Raw genomic sequence first — 21,011 nt, 5'->3', positions numbered from 1 at the left:
CACACACACACACACACACACACACACACACACACACACACACACACACACACACACACACACACACAGGCAAACATTAACGTTCAGGTCTGTAAGTGAATTATCCCAGCTAACTGTGTTACAGTTCAGCTCTGAATCCCAGGCAGCTGCTTCTGCTTTCAACCTGTTACTGCCTCCTGTTGCTAAGCAACTACTGTCAACCTGTTTGATCTACATAGCTTCCCTCATCSAACGTTTAAATATACGCGCAGTTTGAGATTTATCTAAACTTTGAACAGGCGCACGTACTGGCGACTGCCTTGCAGTTCATACAGGAAGCTTGCAGAGAAAATCGGAGGAATCATAAATGTTGTTTACTGGATGCGAACGTGCAGCTAAAGAAAACAACTACATGATACGGCTCAGAAGACGGTCCAGTTCACATCTCAGCTCAGGCTGGTCTCTTCCAAACATGGTTCAGATTTTAAAAAATCTGTATTCTGTTAAAACAACAACATACAAACGCTCTCATCCTCTGCTCTCAGGCTCTGATGAGATGCAGCCGATCACGTCTGAAACATGATGAGCTCTTATGTGGAGGATTCTTATCAATAAACGAGTTTCTCAATATTCAAAGCAGCTCAGGCAGTTTCATTTGTATTCCACAAGGTCTGATGTCAGATACATGGAACAAAGACCTTCTCGCCCTCTGAAACCCTAATGCCTCCAGAATCCAACTCAGAGAGCTGATTTTGTCTGTAAAACACTTTCTGTTTACAGGAAGTGGGACATCAGGTGGTAGTCTGAGGTGACTCTTTAAACCAAGGAAATGCTTACAATATCTTACAAGATCACCACATGTAAGGTAGAAACAGTGACCGGAACAGACACGCGCTGATAAAAACAACACAAACTCAACACTAACACTTGTTTCCTTCTCACTGTGTTCATGTCAGGATTTTGTTTTCTGTTAGAGAAAACATGTACACTACATTTATTCTAAACCCTCCCTCCTTTTCTCTCACCTTCCTGCAGYGCATCTTTCATGATAGACGCTCCCCGGGGGGGCTCCTGGCTGCTGGTCGACCTGAAGAAAGGTTGGACCTGCCGGCAGGCCTCCTCGCCTGGACTCAAGCCCTCCCACATCTCCCTGAAGAGCCGCACCTTGTCCTCCAGCAGAGACATGATCTCTGTATCCTTCTGCTTCAACATATCTGATCGGAGGAGACAGACAGGACCACAGTCAGACAGACAGTCAGACAGGACCACAGTCAGACAGACAGGACCACAGTCAGACAGACAGGACCACAGTCAGACAGACAGGACCACAGTCAGACAGACAGGACCACAGTCAGACAGACAGACAGGCTCACAGTCAGACAGACAGGACCACAGTCAGACAGACAGTCAGACAGGTCCACAGGATATTTACCGGTAATGATATCTAGAATAAATATACGGTAGCTTTATTCTTTTCTCACACACAGACACATTCAGCATGTTTCTCTCACCTCTCATTTCTTTGGCTTTGGTCTCTAATTGTCTTTTGTCATCTTCTGTTTCACTGGGAATCCCTTCATCTTCATCCTTCTCCCTGTWCAAAAAGAAGTAAAGAACACATGATGAACTTATGCAAGTAAAACACCTTTAAAAAATCCATACCACTTCAAGAGTTTACGTATGTTGACGTAGATGATTAAATTAAACTAACCAGGAGAGAATTTATCACTGCAAATAAGCTACATTTATGGTATGAAATAAAAAAGATATTCAGTTTCCACTCCTGAAAATGAACATTTTGTGTAATAAAATATTTAAAATTAGTTTTTTTTAAGACAGACTGACTTGATACAGTGATCTGAGAAATTTATAAATCACTCCAAAAAATGTCTGACATTTTCCAGGCATAAACATTTTTCTTTTGCCTCCTCAAATGATTTATAAATGCATTTGTTTTTCAACTTTACATGTACAACAGGAGAAAACATCGAAAAAGGAAACAAAATCAGTAATCACTTTGTCTTGCACAGACAGCAGCCGAAGCATCGCTTTTATTTTAATCTCCTTTCCTGCCAAAGTTTGAGCTCAGTTTTGTATTCTGACAGAAGTTCGATGAGGAGAGAGCGGGACCATGAAGTAAATCTCTCTYCTTCCCACTGGCTACATTTGAATAATCCTCTGCTTAGAGTGAGCTGCCCTTACAGCCAATCCAGCGCCCAGAGTACATCCCATCCGCAGGTAGAGTTGTGCTAATCCTCCTGACAGCACAGTACTTTGTCACAACTTACTGTATATTATCATAAGAAAACTGGGCTAGGTCTACTTCCTGGTTTACAACAAAGCTATACCTGTAGGTGAACTCTTAAGGAGCMAACCTTGAGTGACAGCAGAATTACACGTAAGAGTAAAAAGGAAAGATTAAGCTGCTGCAACAGTAAAACCTTGAAGCAGTTTCATAGTGGGATTACTGAAAAACCCCACATGCAGAATCCCCTAAAAGCCACGCACTCACATAGACTGCATGGCGTTATGAATTAGCTGTATCCAGGTGTTGCGTTCCTCCTTCGAGCTGGCAAGAACCTCCATCATCTCTGGCTTTTCGGTGCCTGCCGTGATGAGGAAGAGGCCGCGCTCTTTGTTGGCGACCTCCCTGACAATCAGCTTCTGGAGGGAAAGGACCGTGGAGCGCTGGTCCTGAGAGGAGAAGGAGACCGTTTGATGGAGACAATGTGGGAGGGGAGCGGATCAAATGAAAAAAAAAAAARAGAGAGAATACAGTGGGAGGGTCAAGATGAGAAGAGGATGGAAAAAGCAGGAAGAAGGGTGGGTTGCAGCACCAGAAAACAAGAAGGGAGGGGGGTAATTACTGGTGAATGAAAGGCAACGTGGAAGATCAGAGACGACACAAAGGGAAGGGCAGTTTTAAAAGAGGGATTACAGAGTTAGTGAGAAGTTGGGAGAAAAATGGAAAATATGTTGAGGAAGAACACAAACGGAGATCTCTGACGCTGCCAGCTCTGTTTAGAACACCAGCACCACAAACCACCGTTTGATTTCTGCCACATTCAGTCAAACTCGAGCTGTAACCACATCCCAACATTCTTCCTTTAAAACCGCTTGTCTGAGGTTTGAAAAACAGGTTAAGATCTTTTTCTTTTTTTGTCTTCCTGGTGTGGCTGCACTGTAAACAAAAGAGGAAAAACTCTAAAGCGGTGCTCTAAATAAATCAACTTGATTATCTTGTTATGCTTTTTACACCCTCAGATTTTATTTTTAACACTGCAGCTCAGTGAGATGAATGTTTTGCAGAAACTGAACTGTTGAATTTATAACAAAAAGAAGGAGTGAGAAAAAAAACTGCATGTAATCCAGAAATGAAAATGTAATTAAAGAAAGAGAAAAAAAACATGAGGGCTTAAAAGATGAAACACAAACCTGATGGATTGATAATTTGATTGATTATTAATTAAAACATCTCTCTTTCAGAGTCAACAACAGTTCAAACTCGCACACTAAGTTGTTGTTTTTTTATCTGTTGAATATAAAACGACAGCTACAGGCCTGCCCTTGTTTCATTCCCTCCTAATGTGAGCAGGACAGCATGTGCCATGACATGAAGCTGAGAGTCCTGTACACATGGAAAAAACAACTCAAACCTATAAGATTTGCCACAGCTGGGTTAGGAGCCCGGGGCAACATCAACTTTATGAGGTTCAGCTAGCGTGCATGCAGGAGGCAGCCATTACAGCACAGTGGGAAATGTAAGCTGAGCAGCTAATGCTAACAACAACAATGCTGGGATGGGAAAGTCTTTTACCATCTGAGAGGAGAGAGGGAAAGGAAACACATGAAGAGATGCAGGAAGAGAAAGAGATATGACTAAACCTACCAGCATGGCAAAGACATATTTCTGTTCTTTCTCCTGGAGGAAGACCAAGACATCTGATAGCATTAAAGCATGGACCTCTGAAGGAAAAAAAAACAAAAAAAAACAACAGAAAATAAAGCTTTACTAAAACGTTTATTAGTATTTCCACTGTCACAAACACAAAGAAAGTCGGTAAGCCCCCTCCTCACCCTTAAGTTTTCCCTGCGAGTTCTTCAGCTGCAGCGGCCCGTCGTGGACCAGCTTCCTCCTCAGCAGGTCCTCCCTGGCGAAAATCTGGCCACTCTTCAGCATCATGATGGACTTGCTGTCCATGCGGCTGTGAAATTCCTTCAGGCGACATCTTTTCTCGTGCTCGTTCACTTTGCTGTCGACTGCCGCGATCACCTCCTTCACCAACCGAACCGCCTCGTTCAGGTCGCTGTAGTCCTCGTGGCTCTCTGTGTCAAAGAGAACGTGACGGTCAGGAAGAGTCACAGACGTCTCCGAAACCACTTTAACCTACTCCAGATTGCCACAAAAATCCTATCTTAAACCAGCAGAGGGGCACAAATTTTCGAGAATGATATGTTTATTAGCTGAAGTCCTCTTCCTCCATAACATCAGAACTCTGTGGCTAAATAAACRCATTTCTGATGAAAGGAAAAAGCTAACTGAGACAGTAATGTATTCTGAGGATGTTTGCAGTTCAACACAAAGATCAATGCTTAGTGACTCTAAATAYGCTTGTAGTTATTGTAAAATACAATTACTTCTTGTTTGGGTGCAATAACAGAGGAAAAGGTTGGAGTTTAACAGATGTGAAATTGTGAAGTCTTCACTGAAGTAAAACATGATTACGGTTAATAAACACAAGTAGTTTGAATRTCTGCAAACTAAAGTCTGGTTTATAGTCCATGAGAAGTGAGAAGTTCGTCACTTAGAACACCAGCACCACAAACCACGTRAAACTGACGTGATGCATATTTTTCATCTTGCACCCCCTGCTGAGATTCCATCTTGTGCATTACCCCCTGTCAGAACTAGCTTCTCACAGGGTTTGAACAAAGTTTTGRGTGACTGGTGAGAATTTTGTGGCTGCAGTACACTGATCTCATTTCTGCTCTGCTGAGGCTGATAGGAAACACAGCCATCTTTGCAACTGTTTCAGCAAAACTTACAGTCAAACAATCCTTCGAACAGTCAAACAGCTTGTGGAAGGAGATTGGACAGTTTTTACGCASAGAGGAAACAGCGTGGAGACACAGGYGGCTCTCTAGAGCAGTGCAGCAAAGGGACACATCAGAAACAGAGGTGGTCTCTTTGTGACAAATTTACAAAATAGTGCTTCTCCTCAGTTAACAACAGAAACACCAGATATCMTTTCTCAAACTCCTYCATCATTAAMTGAAATAAACTTCCGCTTTTCCAACTGTGGTGTCTCTGTGTAATAGTTTCTGTTTCTGCTGATGTGCGCTACAGTAGCAGGGCTTACTACGACTTTTCTCTTGCAGTTTCTCCTTGAGTATGAATTGTCCATGTGAAAAGGCTGCCTCACAGACACGTCGGATCTTACACCTTGTGATGTACAACCASAGCTTAAGACAGACTCCACTGTTAATACTGGATACAAATCAAATTTTTGCGATCGAGTTTAGGATTCTGTATGCATTATTTCTTTAAATTGTGATAATTCCCTTTTGTGGTTGTTGCACACCAGTGTTCCAAAGCAGGAAAACAYTATTTTGAACTGTAAGTAGACTGTKTTGTTYCTTCTCAGTATATAYGAGAGMTGGCAGGAAGTAGTCTTCTTAAAGCACCTCAGGGATTAAATCAGAGCTCCATCATCCCACATGGAACTATAAAGAGGCTCTGGGGAAGGATTAGAGAGATGGTACACAGTAGGAGACCAGCTGTCGAGAACTGTTTTAAATCAGATATAAATATGGCGTGAAACATTTCAGCTCCTCAGAGTATGCTTGMTCTATTATTCTTAAAAGCACCTTACCAAAACCTACTTCAGTTKTCAATAGATGAGCTCAGGTATGTGAATATTTAAACTTCCCTCAAAGTTTCTAAAACTAAGTTACACATTGCCTATTATTTTAGGCACACAAAAATGTTATTTTTAAATAATTTTATTTGTCCTCACTGTGAGGAAAAAGAAAGAAAACATTATTTTGAAAAAATATTCAAATTTGTTATTCATTATGTACCCTACATATTGTTTTGGCAGACATTTCAGACATTGTGGGGAAAAAATAATTAACTCCAGGAAAATGAGGTCAACTTAACATGGCTTTATGAGGTAATTTAGTTTGAAATTTAACATCTGGGTCAATTATAAGAAAATATGCACCTGTACCTACTTAACAGAGTAAAACCACAATGTTTCAAAGTGGTTTGATCAACAAAATTAACTCGCTTTTGTGAAAGCATCCTAGCCAGCAGGAGATATAAATATCCCTAATCAAAGTTTTATTTTAATTTATATATATAAAACAAACTTCTCTACAGTTTCTTTATTTCTATCAAGGTGTGAACATAGAAAAGAAAGAAAAAACAGGTGATGAGAAACTAACCTTTAGTGTGCTGCAGCATTCTCTGAATCAGCACAGGGTACTTCGTTATCCTCTGGGTCACTAGCAGGATGCATTCTGGGATACCAAGCCTTCGCACAATGCTGCTACTCCTCTTTTTCTGGAAGAAGAAAACCAAGTGCACTTCAGCGACACATGCCCACACAACAGGTGGCAGAGTCACATAAACAGAAACTATCATCAAAATTCAGCCTGAGTGAAAAAAGGAGTAAAACTTTCTTAGTTGCTTCTGAAATAACAGCGAACACTGATGCATGTTTTTATGCAATGTTTTTACATAAAAATGTTCATGCCAGAAAGTCAGGTATGTTTGAGAAAAAAATAATAATTTCAGGAAGAAAAATGAAGAGAGAGACCTCAGTAAAAGCTTCAGGACAGATATAAAAGAGGACTGACTCTTACTTTGATAAAGGCTTTAAAGCGTTTGTCTTTGGTCATGAGGTCTTTGTAGACGTTGACAGCTTCATTGTGACGGCTGCAGAATCTTCCATAAACCTTCTTCATTTTTTCACCTTTAGATCCTGAGAACTGGAGCAGGATGTGACAGATATGGATTCTCAGAACTAGCACTCACAGGGCAAAGAATTAAAAATTGAAAAGTGAAATGGGGCTATCAGTGTGGCACTGCGTGGGGTTGGAGGGCATTCTGGATTTAAAGTACCCTCAAAGCTTTTGTGCAACMAACATCAATAAACTGAAACTCAAGTTGCAAATGTATTCATCCYCTTGGCATTATCTCTGTTTTGTTGCCGTACAACCTGGMATTTAAGAGGCATTCTGTGGGGGTTGTATCTTTTACGCAACATAACTAGCACCTTCAAGTAGCAATTTGTTTTATTGTAAAACAGGAACAAGGCCAGAAAAACAAAAAACACGAGCATGCATAACTTTTCACCCCTCTACAGTCATTACTATGTAAAGCCACTTTCTGCCGTATTACAGTGTTTTCAGGTACAGCTCAACAAGCTCGGTATRCCTAGCCACCCAAATTTTTGCTAATTTTTCATGGAAAAAGTGTAGCTTTGACTGGATCATTGTGGGTCTTTTATCTGTGTTAATTCACTTAAATTTCCTACCGCTAACTTCATTAATCTAAATTATTTTGTGTATGTGCATAACTCAAACTGAAACTCTTTTTAAATTCTAGATTGTAAGGCGTGTCATAGGGGGTGTGAATATATCTGCAACCCTCTGCTTAAAAAGCATTTCTAAACATATCAGGACCAGCAGCCCCTCCTCGTTCTCACCTGGCTGACTAGGATGTCTCCTATCCTGTTGATAATGACACCTCCCTCCAAGCCTCCTCCCTCCAGCTGGCTCTGCTTCTTCCGCTCCAGGAGGCACTGCAGGTGTTGTGTGTGGAGGTCCAGGAGTTCCTCCAGTGCCGGGAACAGCCTCTCGAGCACCTGCTGCTCCAACTGCACATCATTCTGCAGGCCTTTGCTGTACACCTCTGACATGATGCGCAACGTGCGGATGTGATGCATCTCTGTCTGCATCAGCTCTGCAGAAATTTAAAAAAATAATAAAAGAACTGAAACTGTATTTATTCAGTCATAACATAAGCAGCGGTGTTTGCACTCTCCACATATACACAGAGCGACAGAGTGTCAATCGGTTCCTCACATTATTGTGCTCATGATAGTAGAGCTTCTATGAGATGGGATGAGCTTGTCAGAATCAGGTTAAATAAAATCACTATATGTAGATTTATGAACAAAGTGAAAGCTTGTGAGCAGAGTCTCAGTTAATGATCAAACAAGAGAAACTGTAGCTCCAATATACCACAGAGACATAGATGAACTAAATTATTAAAAGAGAAAGCACAAGAAGGCCTGTCGCCATGGCCAATAAATTAATCAAACGATAAATTAAAAAGAGGTTGAGAATTTTTATTTGCCTGTTTGTTTGTTTTGTTTGGTTGGGTTTCCCTCTTTTCCACTCCTTAGTGTGTGGAGGAGAGAACTTCGGGTATTTTCCAGGCGCATGGTCTACTAACTGAACAGATGTTTAGCTAGAGGAGCGTCTTCATTTTATGGACACCTTCTTTCATTTGGCAACACCTCAGGACGCCCTCAGGGCACCGAGTCAAACCTTGGATTCACCGACAGTTRTTGTTTTTTTTTTTTACACTACGTACATTTCATAAACTTCTGTAAACTTTATAAGCAGAGTGTGGGTGACCACAGTTATTTTATGAAGCTAGAGCAGGGGTGTCAAACTCATTTTCACAGAGGGTCACCTGAGCCTTACGGTGGCCCTCAAAGGGCCAGTTGTAATGAACTTTGACGTTTCATGTTTAACTTCAACCAAATAGTGTTTTAACATGTCCTCTTATAAACACTGAAAAGTTTTATGTGTACGACTGACTAAATCTGAAATAAATAATATAGAAATAATATTAAAAGTAAAACTAAAAGAGTTTTAAGCACTGATGAGTTTCTAGTGAGTAGCTGCCATCTTGACTTCTGAACTCTCCTTTTTCTAACAGGGAATTCCCATGRATGATCAACCATGAACAGGCATTATGGGAGATTTATGGTTGATGCTGGCTTTAAAGCTGCTTATTTTAAGACATTATTATATTATCATTTATCGTAATAATTTCGAAGACAATTTATTGTCCAACACAATTTGTTATTGTGACAGGCCTAAGCACAAGCAGAACTGAACCCATTTCTGACTTATAAAGACTCAACAATCCCGTTTTTCCTTTTAGGTGACATAAATGGGACAGTCTTCCCTTCAAACAGACCAGCATCTAAAGATCTGTTCATGAATCATGTCTCAACGCACCATAGATGACGTCTTGTCTCTTCACCAGCTCTTTGTCCAGTTGCTGCAGGTATGGTTGCTCCACACACAAACTCCATGAGTCTGCCTCCAGGTCTTTGGCGTCGGCTTCGAACTCCCCCATCAGCTGCCCGTCCATCATCTCTGTTCCTGAACCGGTAACACAAATTCACACTATACCTTCACAAATCTGCTGACTGACTACTGCCAGCAGAAAACCTGAAAATGTAGCTGACTGAATCACTGGCAATGTTGTGATTTGCACCTGGCTGTGGTGAGTGAGTGTTTTGCTCAAAATGTTGTTTTTGAAGAAGTAAAAATGATCTGCTTTAACAAGAGTCAGTGGTGCCAACACTACTGGGTCAAAACATTTCTAAAMTGCATCTCTTGGACTGTGGCATTTCATTTTATCTTTAAATGGTAGCACAGCTATTCAGCCTGCCACAATAAAATGTGTGTTTGTTGACCTTCATCAGTGAGCGACTCCGTGGATTCTGTGACYGGGTTGGTTCTGTTGAGCGAGTCAGTGGACTGGGAGAGGTACCGCAGGCCTTTAATGGGCATTTCATCAAACACAGGACTGCATGGGGGRAAAAAAATGCAAATAAAGGTTAGAACATTGTTGTTGTTTTTTAAAGCAGGTCACTCTCACCAATGACATTTAAAAACTACTAAAACTGGCTCTGATAAAAATGTTTTTAAAAAGTAATACCAGCAGACAGATTTGATTTGATTTCAGAAGAAATACCCACAGAGGTTCTCACACCATCAAACACACACAGCTCACCCTGCAATGTTGCTTATTGAGAGGCTTTTGGAGAGGTTATTCCCATGAAAATTCATGATGTTGGTGTGTCTCCGAGCTGATGGGATCATTAAAGATGAAGGGTCTTCAGGGGACAAGATGGCCGACCAGGGGCGTTCTCTAGTTCCACCAGCTGAAGCAGAAACAGTTTGGATCACACTTAGAGACTGAAATCCTCAAAACAATCCACAAACAGTGATCCTGAAACAAACTCCTTTCTAGTCTCCTTTTTTATTTGTGATTATTACTTTTTTTCTCCAAAGAGTTCAGCATTACAAATAAAAAATCTTTGAAGTAAAGAAAGTTTTTTTAAAAAGTAACGTTTGCTCATATCTTACTGCACATACATTAGAGAGCACGAGAAACAAAAAAGCAATGCCCAAACCTACACACTGTTCAAGAAACACCTTTTTATTATGCAATGCACAAACCACATTTCCTGCAACAGCAATTTTGCTGCCGTTATGMCAAAAGGAAATGTAAACAAAATCATCTCTAGCATTATGTCTAGGCACTTAAAGGGTGTAGGCAGTGAAATCAGCAAACAAAGAGGTGATAACAACACAGACATCTCTGTGAAAAAAAACATTTAACTGCTGAACAATTCAAAAGATTTAAAATGTGAACATGTCTAAAAGGACTATTGAAAAGAGTTAGCATATGACAAAGAACTTTTGAACTCAGTTTTCAAACTGAGTTCTGAAAAAAAAAACTTTGATTCGACATTACAGGGCCAACAGACACACAACTAAACATTTTTCCAATCGTTTATGGGTAGTTGACTTTCTACCAGGTAACACAAGTCAAACATAAACACTTTTGGAATTGGAAACATAGATCATGGCCCACGAAGGCCACACCCTATGTGGGCCTTGGCTGCCAGTGTAGGCTGCATAAACAGCTGTGAAATGAGACAATCAGTTTCTACGGACGATGTGTGTTTGCTTGACCACTCGATTCCCTGTTTCCATGATGTTACGCTTTTTTTTATCACATCCCTTCTTTTTTGGAGGTATAACTTCACAAAATTAAGAATTGTAAAAAAAATGCAGAAATAAATGAAAGACATTAATATTTTGGGTTTAGCTCTGGTATCAGTACTTGTATCTTGCCTTTTACTTATTTCATTGCAGCATAAATTTCATCAGCTAAGTTGCTAAACTTACATTTAAAAAATAATTTATCCGTCTAGCACTGAAAACATGAAATGTTGGATTTACTTAACCATGTTATGTCAACTGGTTCCACTTAACTGAGTTGAGTAAATTCAAAGCAATATACCAGTTTTTTAACCAAAGAACATGAAAATGTTGCTTTAAATTTACTCAACTCAGTTAAGTGGAACCAGTTGACATAACATGGTTAAGTAAATCCAACATTTCATTTTTCAGTGATACTCAGATGCAGTCTATGTTTTTTGGGGTTTTGTCAGTCAAATCTGTTGACCGCATAAGTAAATACCTACAAACTGGGACAGCCTACGGAGCAGCGAAGTGATGTCAGTGGCCTGACAAAGGTGCCGCACATCGTCTGCAACCCCTGAATTGAGACACAGCCTGTGTGTTAAGTGTGTCCTGCGTCACTCACTGAATGCCAGTCAGGTTTACTTATTCCATAGTCATGGCAGTAAATCTTAGTAGCAGTCTAAACAATAAAAGAAGTTTGGGGAAGTTCAACATTTTCAGCCTTTTTTACTGAGAAAAACCTTTCAGGTTATCCAGGTCTCCAGAAGCTTGGCAGAGGAGTTTTACTCCACAGAAAAATAGAAAAGAAAATGACAACTACAACCTGGTAAARTACTTTGCCTGAGCTGAATCTAATATATGAGAACACTTCTAAACCAGCAAACACCACTGAGGGGAAAAAAAAACATCTAAAGAAACTGTGATGCATCGTTCTTGCTACTGAAGATTGCAAGAATGATGATTTTTTTTTTCCACAGTGAGGGTACACACTGCACAGGGGGGAGCTTACATTAGCTGTATTCCATACATGCTGGCCACTGTGATTATATCTGTTTAGTATGACACTCACATTTGTTCCTCATTGTGACTGTAGGAAGGGTGCTTGAATCTGTTGCTGTAAGCTGCTGTTTGGGCAACTAAAGAGAGAAACAGAGAATCAAAGAATATGAGGAAAATCAATACTGGCTGCAGGACAACAGATTACTGGAGAGTCAGCGGTGCGACTTTGGGGTGGGGGAGTCTTACCTTCATCTTCACCTTGGCACAAACTGGAAGACTGTCCCTGCAGCCCTTGTGTACAGAAGCATTACAGTCTGGAAAGAAAAGCAACAGTGAACAATACAGTGAGCCTGGTCGTGGTGAGGATGGGGCCAGTGAGGGGGTGTTTAAAGGTGGGGGCCAGAAATTCTGACTGGTCTTCATAGCCAGCCAGCCAGGAAACTCCACCAGGCCGCTAATGAATGCCAGACTGGAGCTGTGCATGTGATGCAATCAATGGGCAACTCTTGCTTGTGGATGAAGGGGAAAAAAAGGGCTGGGCTTTGACGCACACACATGTGTACTCTCCACTGCATGGGAAAATTTCAATTATGTAAACATTCCCATATTTACCCTTTAGTAACAGAAAATCATAATACTTTACTGCTAAAACTGGCTCTGCAGTCTGATTTTACTCTGTCTACTTTGTGCACATTTACAAAAAAAAAAAAAACTACCACAAAGAATTCATGTTTCACACTGCCAAGTACTTTTGTAAATACATGTAAACAAATACAAAAACAACCGAGGTGGTCGATCAGGAAGTGCCAGACTAAAAACATGGATCATTTTTTTTTTGTTTCGTCAAAGTACTTCCACATTCAGATGTCACAAGGTTTTAATTCATTTTCACACTGACATGTTTCCACTTCCACGTGGTTTATTTTGCAGATATATTACACAACTTAAACCTACACTATCAAGCCTTACCATCCATGCAGAGGTGACTGTAGCACCTCTGATCTTACGATCACACGAGTAACCATGTGTTCTCAGTCAGGATTGATAATAATATTGCTGCGTGATTCTAGAAAAGCAGCAGGACTATCAGAGATCAAATGTGCTCTCACTTATCGACAAAACATCTGGGGTTTTCACAAGCATGCTTTTTCAAATCTCTCTTTTCTTCTCCTCATTGTGTATTTTATTGCTTTTTGTAGACATCCAACTAGATCCAGAAAACCTGAGACAAAAGGATCTCTGTATTTGTCTGCTAAATGGACACCAGCCAGACATCTGCAAGTATAAACCTCATGAAAACTCCCTCGGACGRCTATAACGATCTAAAGCAGTCTCCCCGAACACAAAAAGAGCTGTTTCTTGTCAGCCTTGAGTATCTGAGGCAGAATGTGGCCATTCAGAGGATCGCTGTAATCCAGAACTCGTTTCTCCTTTTTTGAGCCTTTTTTTTTGTGGCAAAAAAAAAGGACTTGCACAATACTTTACATCCTCTTTAAAGCCGCTGCTTGTGTTTGAGTGAAAAACAATTGAAGAGCAGCTTTGCTGTGTGCACTGACAGCCTGACTGGGCTGATGTAGAAAGAAATAGTCCTTCAGGGAGTTCCACTATTTTGTTCAGGACATACATCTGAGCCAACCACAATGTGAGATGTACGAGGGTCACTAAGAATTGTGATTATTAGACAGGTGACAAATATAAGTTGCTTCTGTTTTATGGTGTTTGTTTTAAATTAGACATATCAAGCGTTTAAATGCTTCTTTTTCACCTTTAAATCACCCATTTTCACCCTTTCCTAAGATGTGTCTCAAAGCAGCTCGTTTAGAAGCTGTCTCCTTTAATCCAAATGAGGCGCTTGATGGTGGGGGTAACGTCTATCTAGCAGCTCAGAAACTTTGTAATTATAAATTAATTAAAGGATGTCAACAATGGAAGACTTCTTCCAGTCTTACGTGTTGGAGCCAGAGTCTGACCCAGAGTCAGAGGAGAATGAAGACAACCAAATTGTAGATGGTAAGTCCAGACCTTATTTGGCAGTTTCGTCGCAAATTCTGAGAGTTATAGTTCCAAAAACGTCAAAGAAAATAAAACTGAACAAATTGCAAAATAAGATCCAAACAGAATATAAAGATATCTATGCAGTACCAAGAGAAACTAAATTCAAATTTTCTGCACTCCTAGAGACTCCACGTTCAAARCAAAATACATATAATGGCTAAAAAGTGGATTTTGCATGAAATGTATTCTTTAAGTAAAAAAAACTGTCTGRACTGAGTTTTATGCAGCTGGAAAACAGAAAAAAAACATTGAACATATTTTATACTGTATTTGTTAATATAGGGGTGAACTGTTCAAAAATAACTGAGCGCTAACTGTGAGCTGGCATGGTTCACTGTACAGATCGAGTAAAGATGAAGACTTTTCACATATATTTTTCGTTTTTTACATGTTCTGTTTTACTGGGTTCACAGTTTAGCGAGTCTTCAGATTAGACATGAAATTAAAGGAGAGTGAGTTTTGTTGGAAGACTAAAGCACAAAATTGGTCCAAATTTGAAATAAATCAAACACTAATAAATAAAAAATCAAACAGCTAAGAGCGAACACTGGAATAAAAAAAAATCTCAGCCTGAAAAAAATAAGTACTTACATGTGCAAAGGAAAACATCTTTGCCAGTTAACGGTTTATTGCACTGGGAGCACTGGGCAGCCGGGTTTGAGGCGATCTGTGTAAAGAGATGACCGTTCACTGTTTTCTTGTCCTTCTCCTTGACCTCTTTGTCTTTCTCTCTTTTCTCTCGCTCCTTTTCCTGCACAGATGAAACAGTAATTATGACTCAATGGGAAGTYGGGTTTGAACAATTATTCAGGCATGTTTGTCATTAAATCAGAGACTAAAGGAAGAGGGACACGAAGAGAAGCCAGGGTTCCAAGTGGAACGGACACACGCACCAGACGCTGTTAAAACTTTCCACCATTCGGTCAGCAGCTTATGTCGAATCTCAATTTGAACCCCATGGAGTAACATAATTACTCTGATGTGCTGCATGGCAGGAGGTCTTTGCATATTAAGAGATGCATTATTTATGCTGACAACAAAGTGTCTCATTAAAAGAAACACTTTCATGTTTCTGCCTTTTCTGCTTGCCTGGGACTGGTTAGTGAGCAATGTTTAGGATTATTTTTAACTGAACAAATAATAGAAGTGCATTGGTGACCATTATTACAACTAAGTTGCTGATTTTAATGTGATTTATTTCTTTGGAGTCCTTTTAAAATAATCCTTTATTTGTACAGTAACTGGAAGAGGGACAAATCTGCGGGGTACATGACTTGTGACGAAGACAGGCGGCCTGGGAATCAAATCTCTGACCTTTCCAGAACAGTTTGGTCTTTCTGCTGCTTCTGYATTAATGGACGAGCTCATCCTCAGCAGTTGGTCATCCCCGCACACTGAGCTCAATCACAATCCCATAAAGTGATGCAGAGAAGAACAGAGCTTTCATTCTTTTGGATTTGCATCACAGAGCCTCCACCCAAACCCAGAGGAAATGGGAAAATGGAGTTTTCCAGCTCGTTTTAATGGCCAGCCCAGGGCCTCTTGGTCTGCGAGGACCACAAAGCTCTGACATATTCAAACTCATTTTACTCACTTTCAAGACGCCAAAGAGCTAAACGTACCACAGTATGGGTTCAAAGCAATTACAGCACACTGCATTCAGTCTCACTTCCTGCAACAACAGCCGCCAATGGTGAATTATTCTGATCAACTTTTCTGAAGTTAAAAAAACGTTTCTGAAGCATTTAAAGTCCTTTTTGATATCTTTTGTACTGGAAATATTTTAGGAGTCGAACTTACAAGAAAAGWCAAAACAAAACAAAGGTCTGTTAGACATTTTTTGTTACAAAAAACGTCAAACAGAAGACGTAATTGCTTGTGACATCTAAGCCAGAAATTTAAACAAAAAGACATTTTAGCATAACAAGGTCTAACAGGCTGTGACTTCACTGGAAAAAGACATCGCTCCAAAAGGGAACGCTTTAATCCTCATATTCTGACAAGCACCGCACTTTCCTTGTAATATGACTGAGAAACCAGAGAACTGTTCTCTCCTACCTCCAGCCCACATTTCCTTCTCAGCGAGAAGCCATGGCCCCCCGTGAGTCTCCCGTATAACATCCCTGGCTGCGGCCAAGCGGCTGAAGCTACAAGCAGCACTGAGGCTCCATCAGGAACGCTGCAAAGAGGAAGTGACTGCAATGCAACAGGAGGTGCTTTTTCTGCAATGACCCCTCAGTCTGGAACAGACGCTGTGACAAAACTGCTCAATCTGCATCCTCTCCCGCTACTTTCTCACTTTCAGTATTGTACAGACACTAGAACTGTGCGACACTGCACACTTAAAGCAAAAAGCAAACAGCAAGCAGAGTATGAAGGTTAATAAATCAAGTAAAGAAGCTCGTGATTATCTGTTATTGCTGGATTTTTACTGACAGGGCAGATTGCAGTTTAACAACACTGACAGGCCTTTACAACCACATGACGTCATCCAACACTTTTATGTTTGACTCATAGCCAGTATTTCTAAACTTTACCAGGGAACAACTAGCCGCAGGTGGCTGCTAGTTTTATCAGAGCTCTGTCACTTTAAAAGTAAAAAAAGAAACATAGCTCAGTTTAGAGAAGAGATTAGAAAACCAAAGCCAACTCAGACTTCCTGTTTTACTTCCTGTTCACCCCTCAGTGTCTGTTTGCAAAAGTGTTTTTCAGAAAAGACGCAGGCGTTTCTGTTAACAGGAACATTGTTGTGGGGCTTTAAAAAGGTTTTAGCATGTTTCATTTTGGATTGTCAGGAAACCATTTAAGAACACATTACAATACGTACATTTGATTAGTTTTTACAGAACAATTTAATCTATTTTTACATAATATGATACCTTTTAACAGACAAAAATATCAGTTCCTGATAAGGATTTTGATTCAATTCAGACAATAGCAAAAGTCTAGTTAAGATTTTTAACTTTTAAAAGTTACGACTTGTGGTTTTATTCAAATGAACCTTTGCCCAGAACGAGTCAGTGCAATTCTTAGTAGCAAACAGTGCTGACAGACAGCCTATAAAAAGACCTGAACCGCCTCATGTGGGAAAATCTACTGTCTCTACCACTTTATAGTCGTGTAATGTAGGTTTTCCATTTACTATATCTTCAGGTTACGAAACACAAGTTAAACACGTTTTACTTCTAAGCAAGAGAAGATACAGAATTTAAAAGCCTAAAATTGAACAGAGGTGTTTCTGAATTATAATAACAGCCAATAATGATTCCGGTGTTTTAAACAAAAGCTTCTTTTGTTTATGTCATTTCCAAATCACAGCAGTGTTGTTAAAGATAAAACTCATAGAGCTCTGATAAGAGTTTATCTCTAAAAAACAAAGATGCCTTTGAGCCCATCCCGCAACAGATTTATATTTCTGAGCAGAAACTGTTGTGAAGTCCAAACTGAACCTGCAGGGGAAGTTTGATTGGAGGAAGTCACAAGCCCTAAAGCGAAGACACATAACCACCAGCTGTTGGACCGAGGCGGCGTGAGGCCAGCAGAAAAGGTTTGAATGTAAATGTATAACGTGAGTATGAAAAAAGCTGCTTTGTTCTGGCTTAAAGGTATGCATGGTTAGGGAGAAGGCTTCAAAAAGGTGCCTTAGATAAAACCAAAACACACTACTGAAGCCTTCACACTAAATTAATAAAAAAATAATAAATAAATAAATACATAAACAATGTATATTTAAAATGCCTGGTGTGTTCAGAGAGCTACAGAGCTCCACGTTGTCTCACCCTCGTCTTTTTGGACATCTTGCTCTTGAGGTAGCTGAAGGTCCGGCTAACTTTCGTCGCACTCTTGCCGTCAGTGTCGCTCCGCAGAGGTCCAGGCTCCTCCTCTGATATACTGAAACACGCACATCATTGTTACTATTAAACAGCTGCATTCACAAAACATACCTGCTCTCTTATACTGAAGCAAGTTCTTTATAGCACCATAAAGACTCCACTGTCCTAAGGAACCAGTCCACTGCTTCTCCGTACTGCTCTTTATAGGACTATAAAGGCTGTTGTGGCTGTGAAAACCTAAGGAGCCATTTCCAGTAATGTGTACGAGCTGAACTGACCTGTATGCTACGGAGCCAGAGGTGCTGGAAAACGACCTCGTACCTGCAAAAAAATAAAAAAAAGGTGAGAGGAAGTTAAGAGAGGGACTTTTTCTTTTCTTGATGCTCTATCTTTGTTACATCAGTTGAACTTTGTTTATAAGTCCAGTAATTCTAAAGGGCAAAAAATGATTTGTGGAGATGAGCAAACAGCCGGCTCATTTATCACTGGAAATAAAAGCTCAASCGAAGGTTGCTGAATAATGTTGAAGGTGTAAGGATTTGTCGAGGACTACTTTCAAAGCTCATGAAGGAGCTATTTTGCCATTAAGAACCTTTATAAACCTGTGGAGGGTCTCCAACCAGGTGACTTAGACACAGAGAGGTCAAACACTGGAAGCAGATCTGCTTTTTTTTAGTCCAATATTTTCTGTCCTCATTATCTGAATCCTATATGAATATAAACAGCATTAAACAAACTGAGCAAACAGTTAAACCATACACCACAGGCTTTTGCCACATGGTAACCACAGGGTGGATTATAAAAACATTTTAATGAGAGGAACATTAGGCTTTCTAAAAAACAATCACTTCTTCTCAATATTCAAAAGTACAAGAAAAAATATAAACAGCACTACCAGCCATCTCTGCACCATGAAGTCAAACAAGGTAATAAAGCAAAGTAAGACATTGTGAGACACAAAGCACTAATGGAAATATCTCATGAATAAAAGGAGGAAAAGAAAGGCTCAGTGTCTTTGACTAAAGGTGACAAGCTTACATATCCTCAGATTACTGCAGCGCCTATTCATCTTTTTTTTCTGGTTATTTTTTTCCACAGTTTTTTTGCCCACAAAAAAAAAAAAAAGACTGCAGAAAGGCCAGTTTATGTAAAGGTCATACTGTACAGCACAGGGGACAGGAGAAGCCAAGGCGCTATTCAATGTGGCAAATAGAAATGATAAACACAAAGCTTGTTGCCAAAGCTTTCTTCTTTTGGCATTTTAGCATATTTTAAATCACTATTCAAAAAGCCCATAACTCAACATCAGCAGTAATTAGTGATACTCTTTATGATACGTCTCTTGTGATGAATCATTATGGTTTTATTCTGCTATAAAGGGGATTTTTGGATGAGCCAGTTCTGTGCTGAAGTGGTCAATTAATAATAATTTAAAAAAAAGATTTATAAAAATCATGTTATAAAATGGACAGAGAACCACTTGATTTTTCTCGTGGCCAAGCTTGGCACTTTAGAGAGGAGAGGCAAAGGTCTGCACCCCCCACAGGTGGGGACATCAGTCCAAGTTGTTACATCTGGGTGGGTCGAATGTAAAAAGGCTGTCATGTGACAACAACACAAACTCCACCTAGCAGCTCAGAGGGCAACACCTCAGCAGGATGAGTCATATTTCTATYCACACACAGCCACAGAGAGAGGAGCTGAAGCCATGAGGTGGGTGGGATGGGTGGGGGGTGGCACCACCTAGGGCTCAGATAGGAAAAGCTACTGTTCTGATTTTAATACATCTAGTTTCTACCAGAGTTTACAGCTCTGTACTTACTTGAGTCATCCTCATCATCGCTTGATGAAGTSTCTCCATAAATGAACTGAGACTTAGATTTGGTGAGGATGGGAGAAAGGTTGAAAGAGAAAGAAATTCGCCTCTTACGTCTCAGACGCCCCACCGCTGGGGGGGTAAGTGGCAGCAAGGAAAGAACCACAGCAGATTTAATTAAATTACAAAAGCTAAGATAGCCTGTTAATAGATGAATGTGGGGAAGACCAGCTGCCATGGGTTTAGAATTATTCACTCTACTTGGCATTCTCTGTTTTGTTGCCTGATCGTCTCCAAATAAAGTGAGTTAAACAGGGGAAAAAGTACCTTAAAAATTCTAAAACAAACATAAAAAATAATGGTGAATAGTGAAGGCGATCCACCTGTTGGCAATCTAAGTGTCAAATCAGCATTTCTTCTAGCAGACCAGGCAGAAGAGAGTTGATCAGAGAAGCAACCAAGTGACCAAAGATGGATCTGATAAAGCTGGGTAGCTCTTCTGAAGAGGTCGAAGTATCTGTTCACAAGATCACTTCAGCCCTCCTGCTGCCCTTGGGTAAAAATGACCCATAAGCATTGTGACTTATTTTGACCCTAGGATAGCCCTACAATGAACAGAGCTATTTTTTTATGGAAGTATGTCTGGAAAAAGCTATTGCTTAAAAAACTAGACAAAAGAAAACTATCAAAAAACATTAAGCAATATGCCAAAAGACATCATGGAAATTCCCCAAACATCTAGAAGAATGAGCTTTGGTCAAATTACACTAGAATGATTTTTTTTTTAACCATTAAGAACACAATCAGCACCTCTCATGGTGCTGATAACAGAATCTCCACAAWGAAGCATCGCAGCGGCAGCATCATGGTGTGGGGATGTATTTCATTAGCAGTAACTGGGACAGAGGTTGACCTTCCAACAGGATAATGACCCTGAACTCAAAGTTGAAACAACATTCCGGTGGTTTGACGAGAAACGATTAAATACGCTGCAAAGACCACCAGAGAGTCCACCTGAGAATTTGTTGTTTGAGTTTGCAGTTTGATTGCTGCACCCACCTAACCTGAAGGAGCTGAAACAGTTTTATCATGAAAATGGGTGAATATGTCAGTGGCTTGATGTGCCAAGGTCACAAAGACGTAACTGAAAAAAGAATTGCTACTTTATCTGATGCAAAAAAGTGGCTTTCATGTTTATTTACTATTCTTTTTTGTTTGTTTATTTTTTCTTATTTTACAAAGAGAATGCCAGTACAAGTGAATGTTTTTGCAACCCCTTGTAATAGTACCTGGTATAAGCC

General features: G+C 40.1%; 1 protein-coding gene across 2 annotated transcripts in view; it reads right to left on the bottom strand.

Annotated features, from left to right (window-relative positions):
- akap13 (A-kinase anchoring protein 13) overlaps nucleotides 1–21,011 on the bottom strand; it is a gene marked incomplete in the record, with an annotated part of 138,567 nt that overhangs the window by 15,267 nt on the left and 102,289 nt on the right. For both annotated transcript variants that reach the window (XM_014015552.1, XM_014015551.1), the window contains 16 exon segments: nucleotides 1,005–1,193; nucleotides 1,491–1,573; nucleotides 2,492–2,673; nucleotides 3,869–3,945; nucleotides 4,057–4,305; nucleotides 6,427–6,544; nucleotides 6,847–6,972; nucleotides 7,692–7,948; nucleotides 9,241–9,387; nucleotides 9,705–9,817; nucleotides 10,025–10,175; nucleotides 12,077–12,143; nucleotides 12,253–12,320; nucleotides 14,653–14,812; nucleotides 17,841–17,952; nucleotides 18,173–18,215. In XM_014015552.1, the coding sequence (XP_013871006.1) occupies nucleotides 1,005–1,193; nucleotides 1,491–1,573; nucleotides 2,492–2,673; nucleotides 3,869–3,945; nucleotides 4,057–4,305; nucleotides 6,427–6,544; nucleotides 6,847–6,972; nucleotides 7,692–7,948; nucleotides 9,241–9,387; nucleotides 9,705–9,817; nucleotides 10,025–10,175; nucleotides 12,077–12,143; nucleotides 12,253–12,320; nucleotides 14,653–14,812; nucleotides 17,841–17,952; nucleotides 18,173–18,215 (2,142 nt within the window).

The sequence above is a fragment of the Austrofundulus limnaeus genome, unplaced genomic scaffold (genome assembly GCF_001266775.1).
Source record: "Austrofundulus limnaeus strain Quisiro unplaced genomic scaffold, Austrofundulus_limnaeus-1.0 Scaffold131, whole genome shotgun sequence".
Classification (NCBI taxonomy): Eukaryota; Metazoa; Chordata; class Actinopteri; order Cyprinodontiformes; family Rivulidae; genus Austrofundulus; species Austrofundulus limnaeus.
Note: the sequence above shows the minus strand (reverse complement) of the source record. Positions and strands in the feature narration are given on the sequence as shown.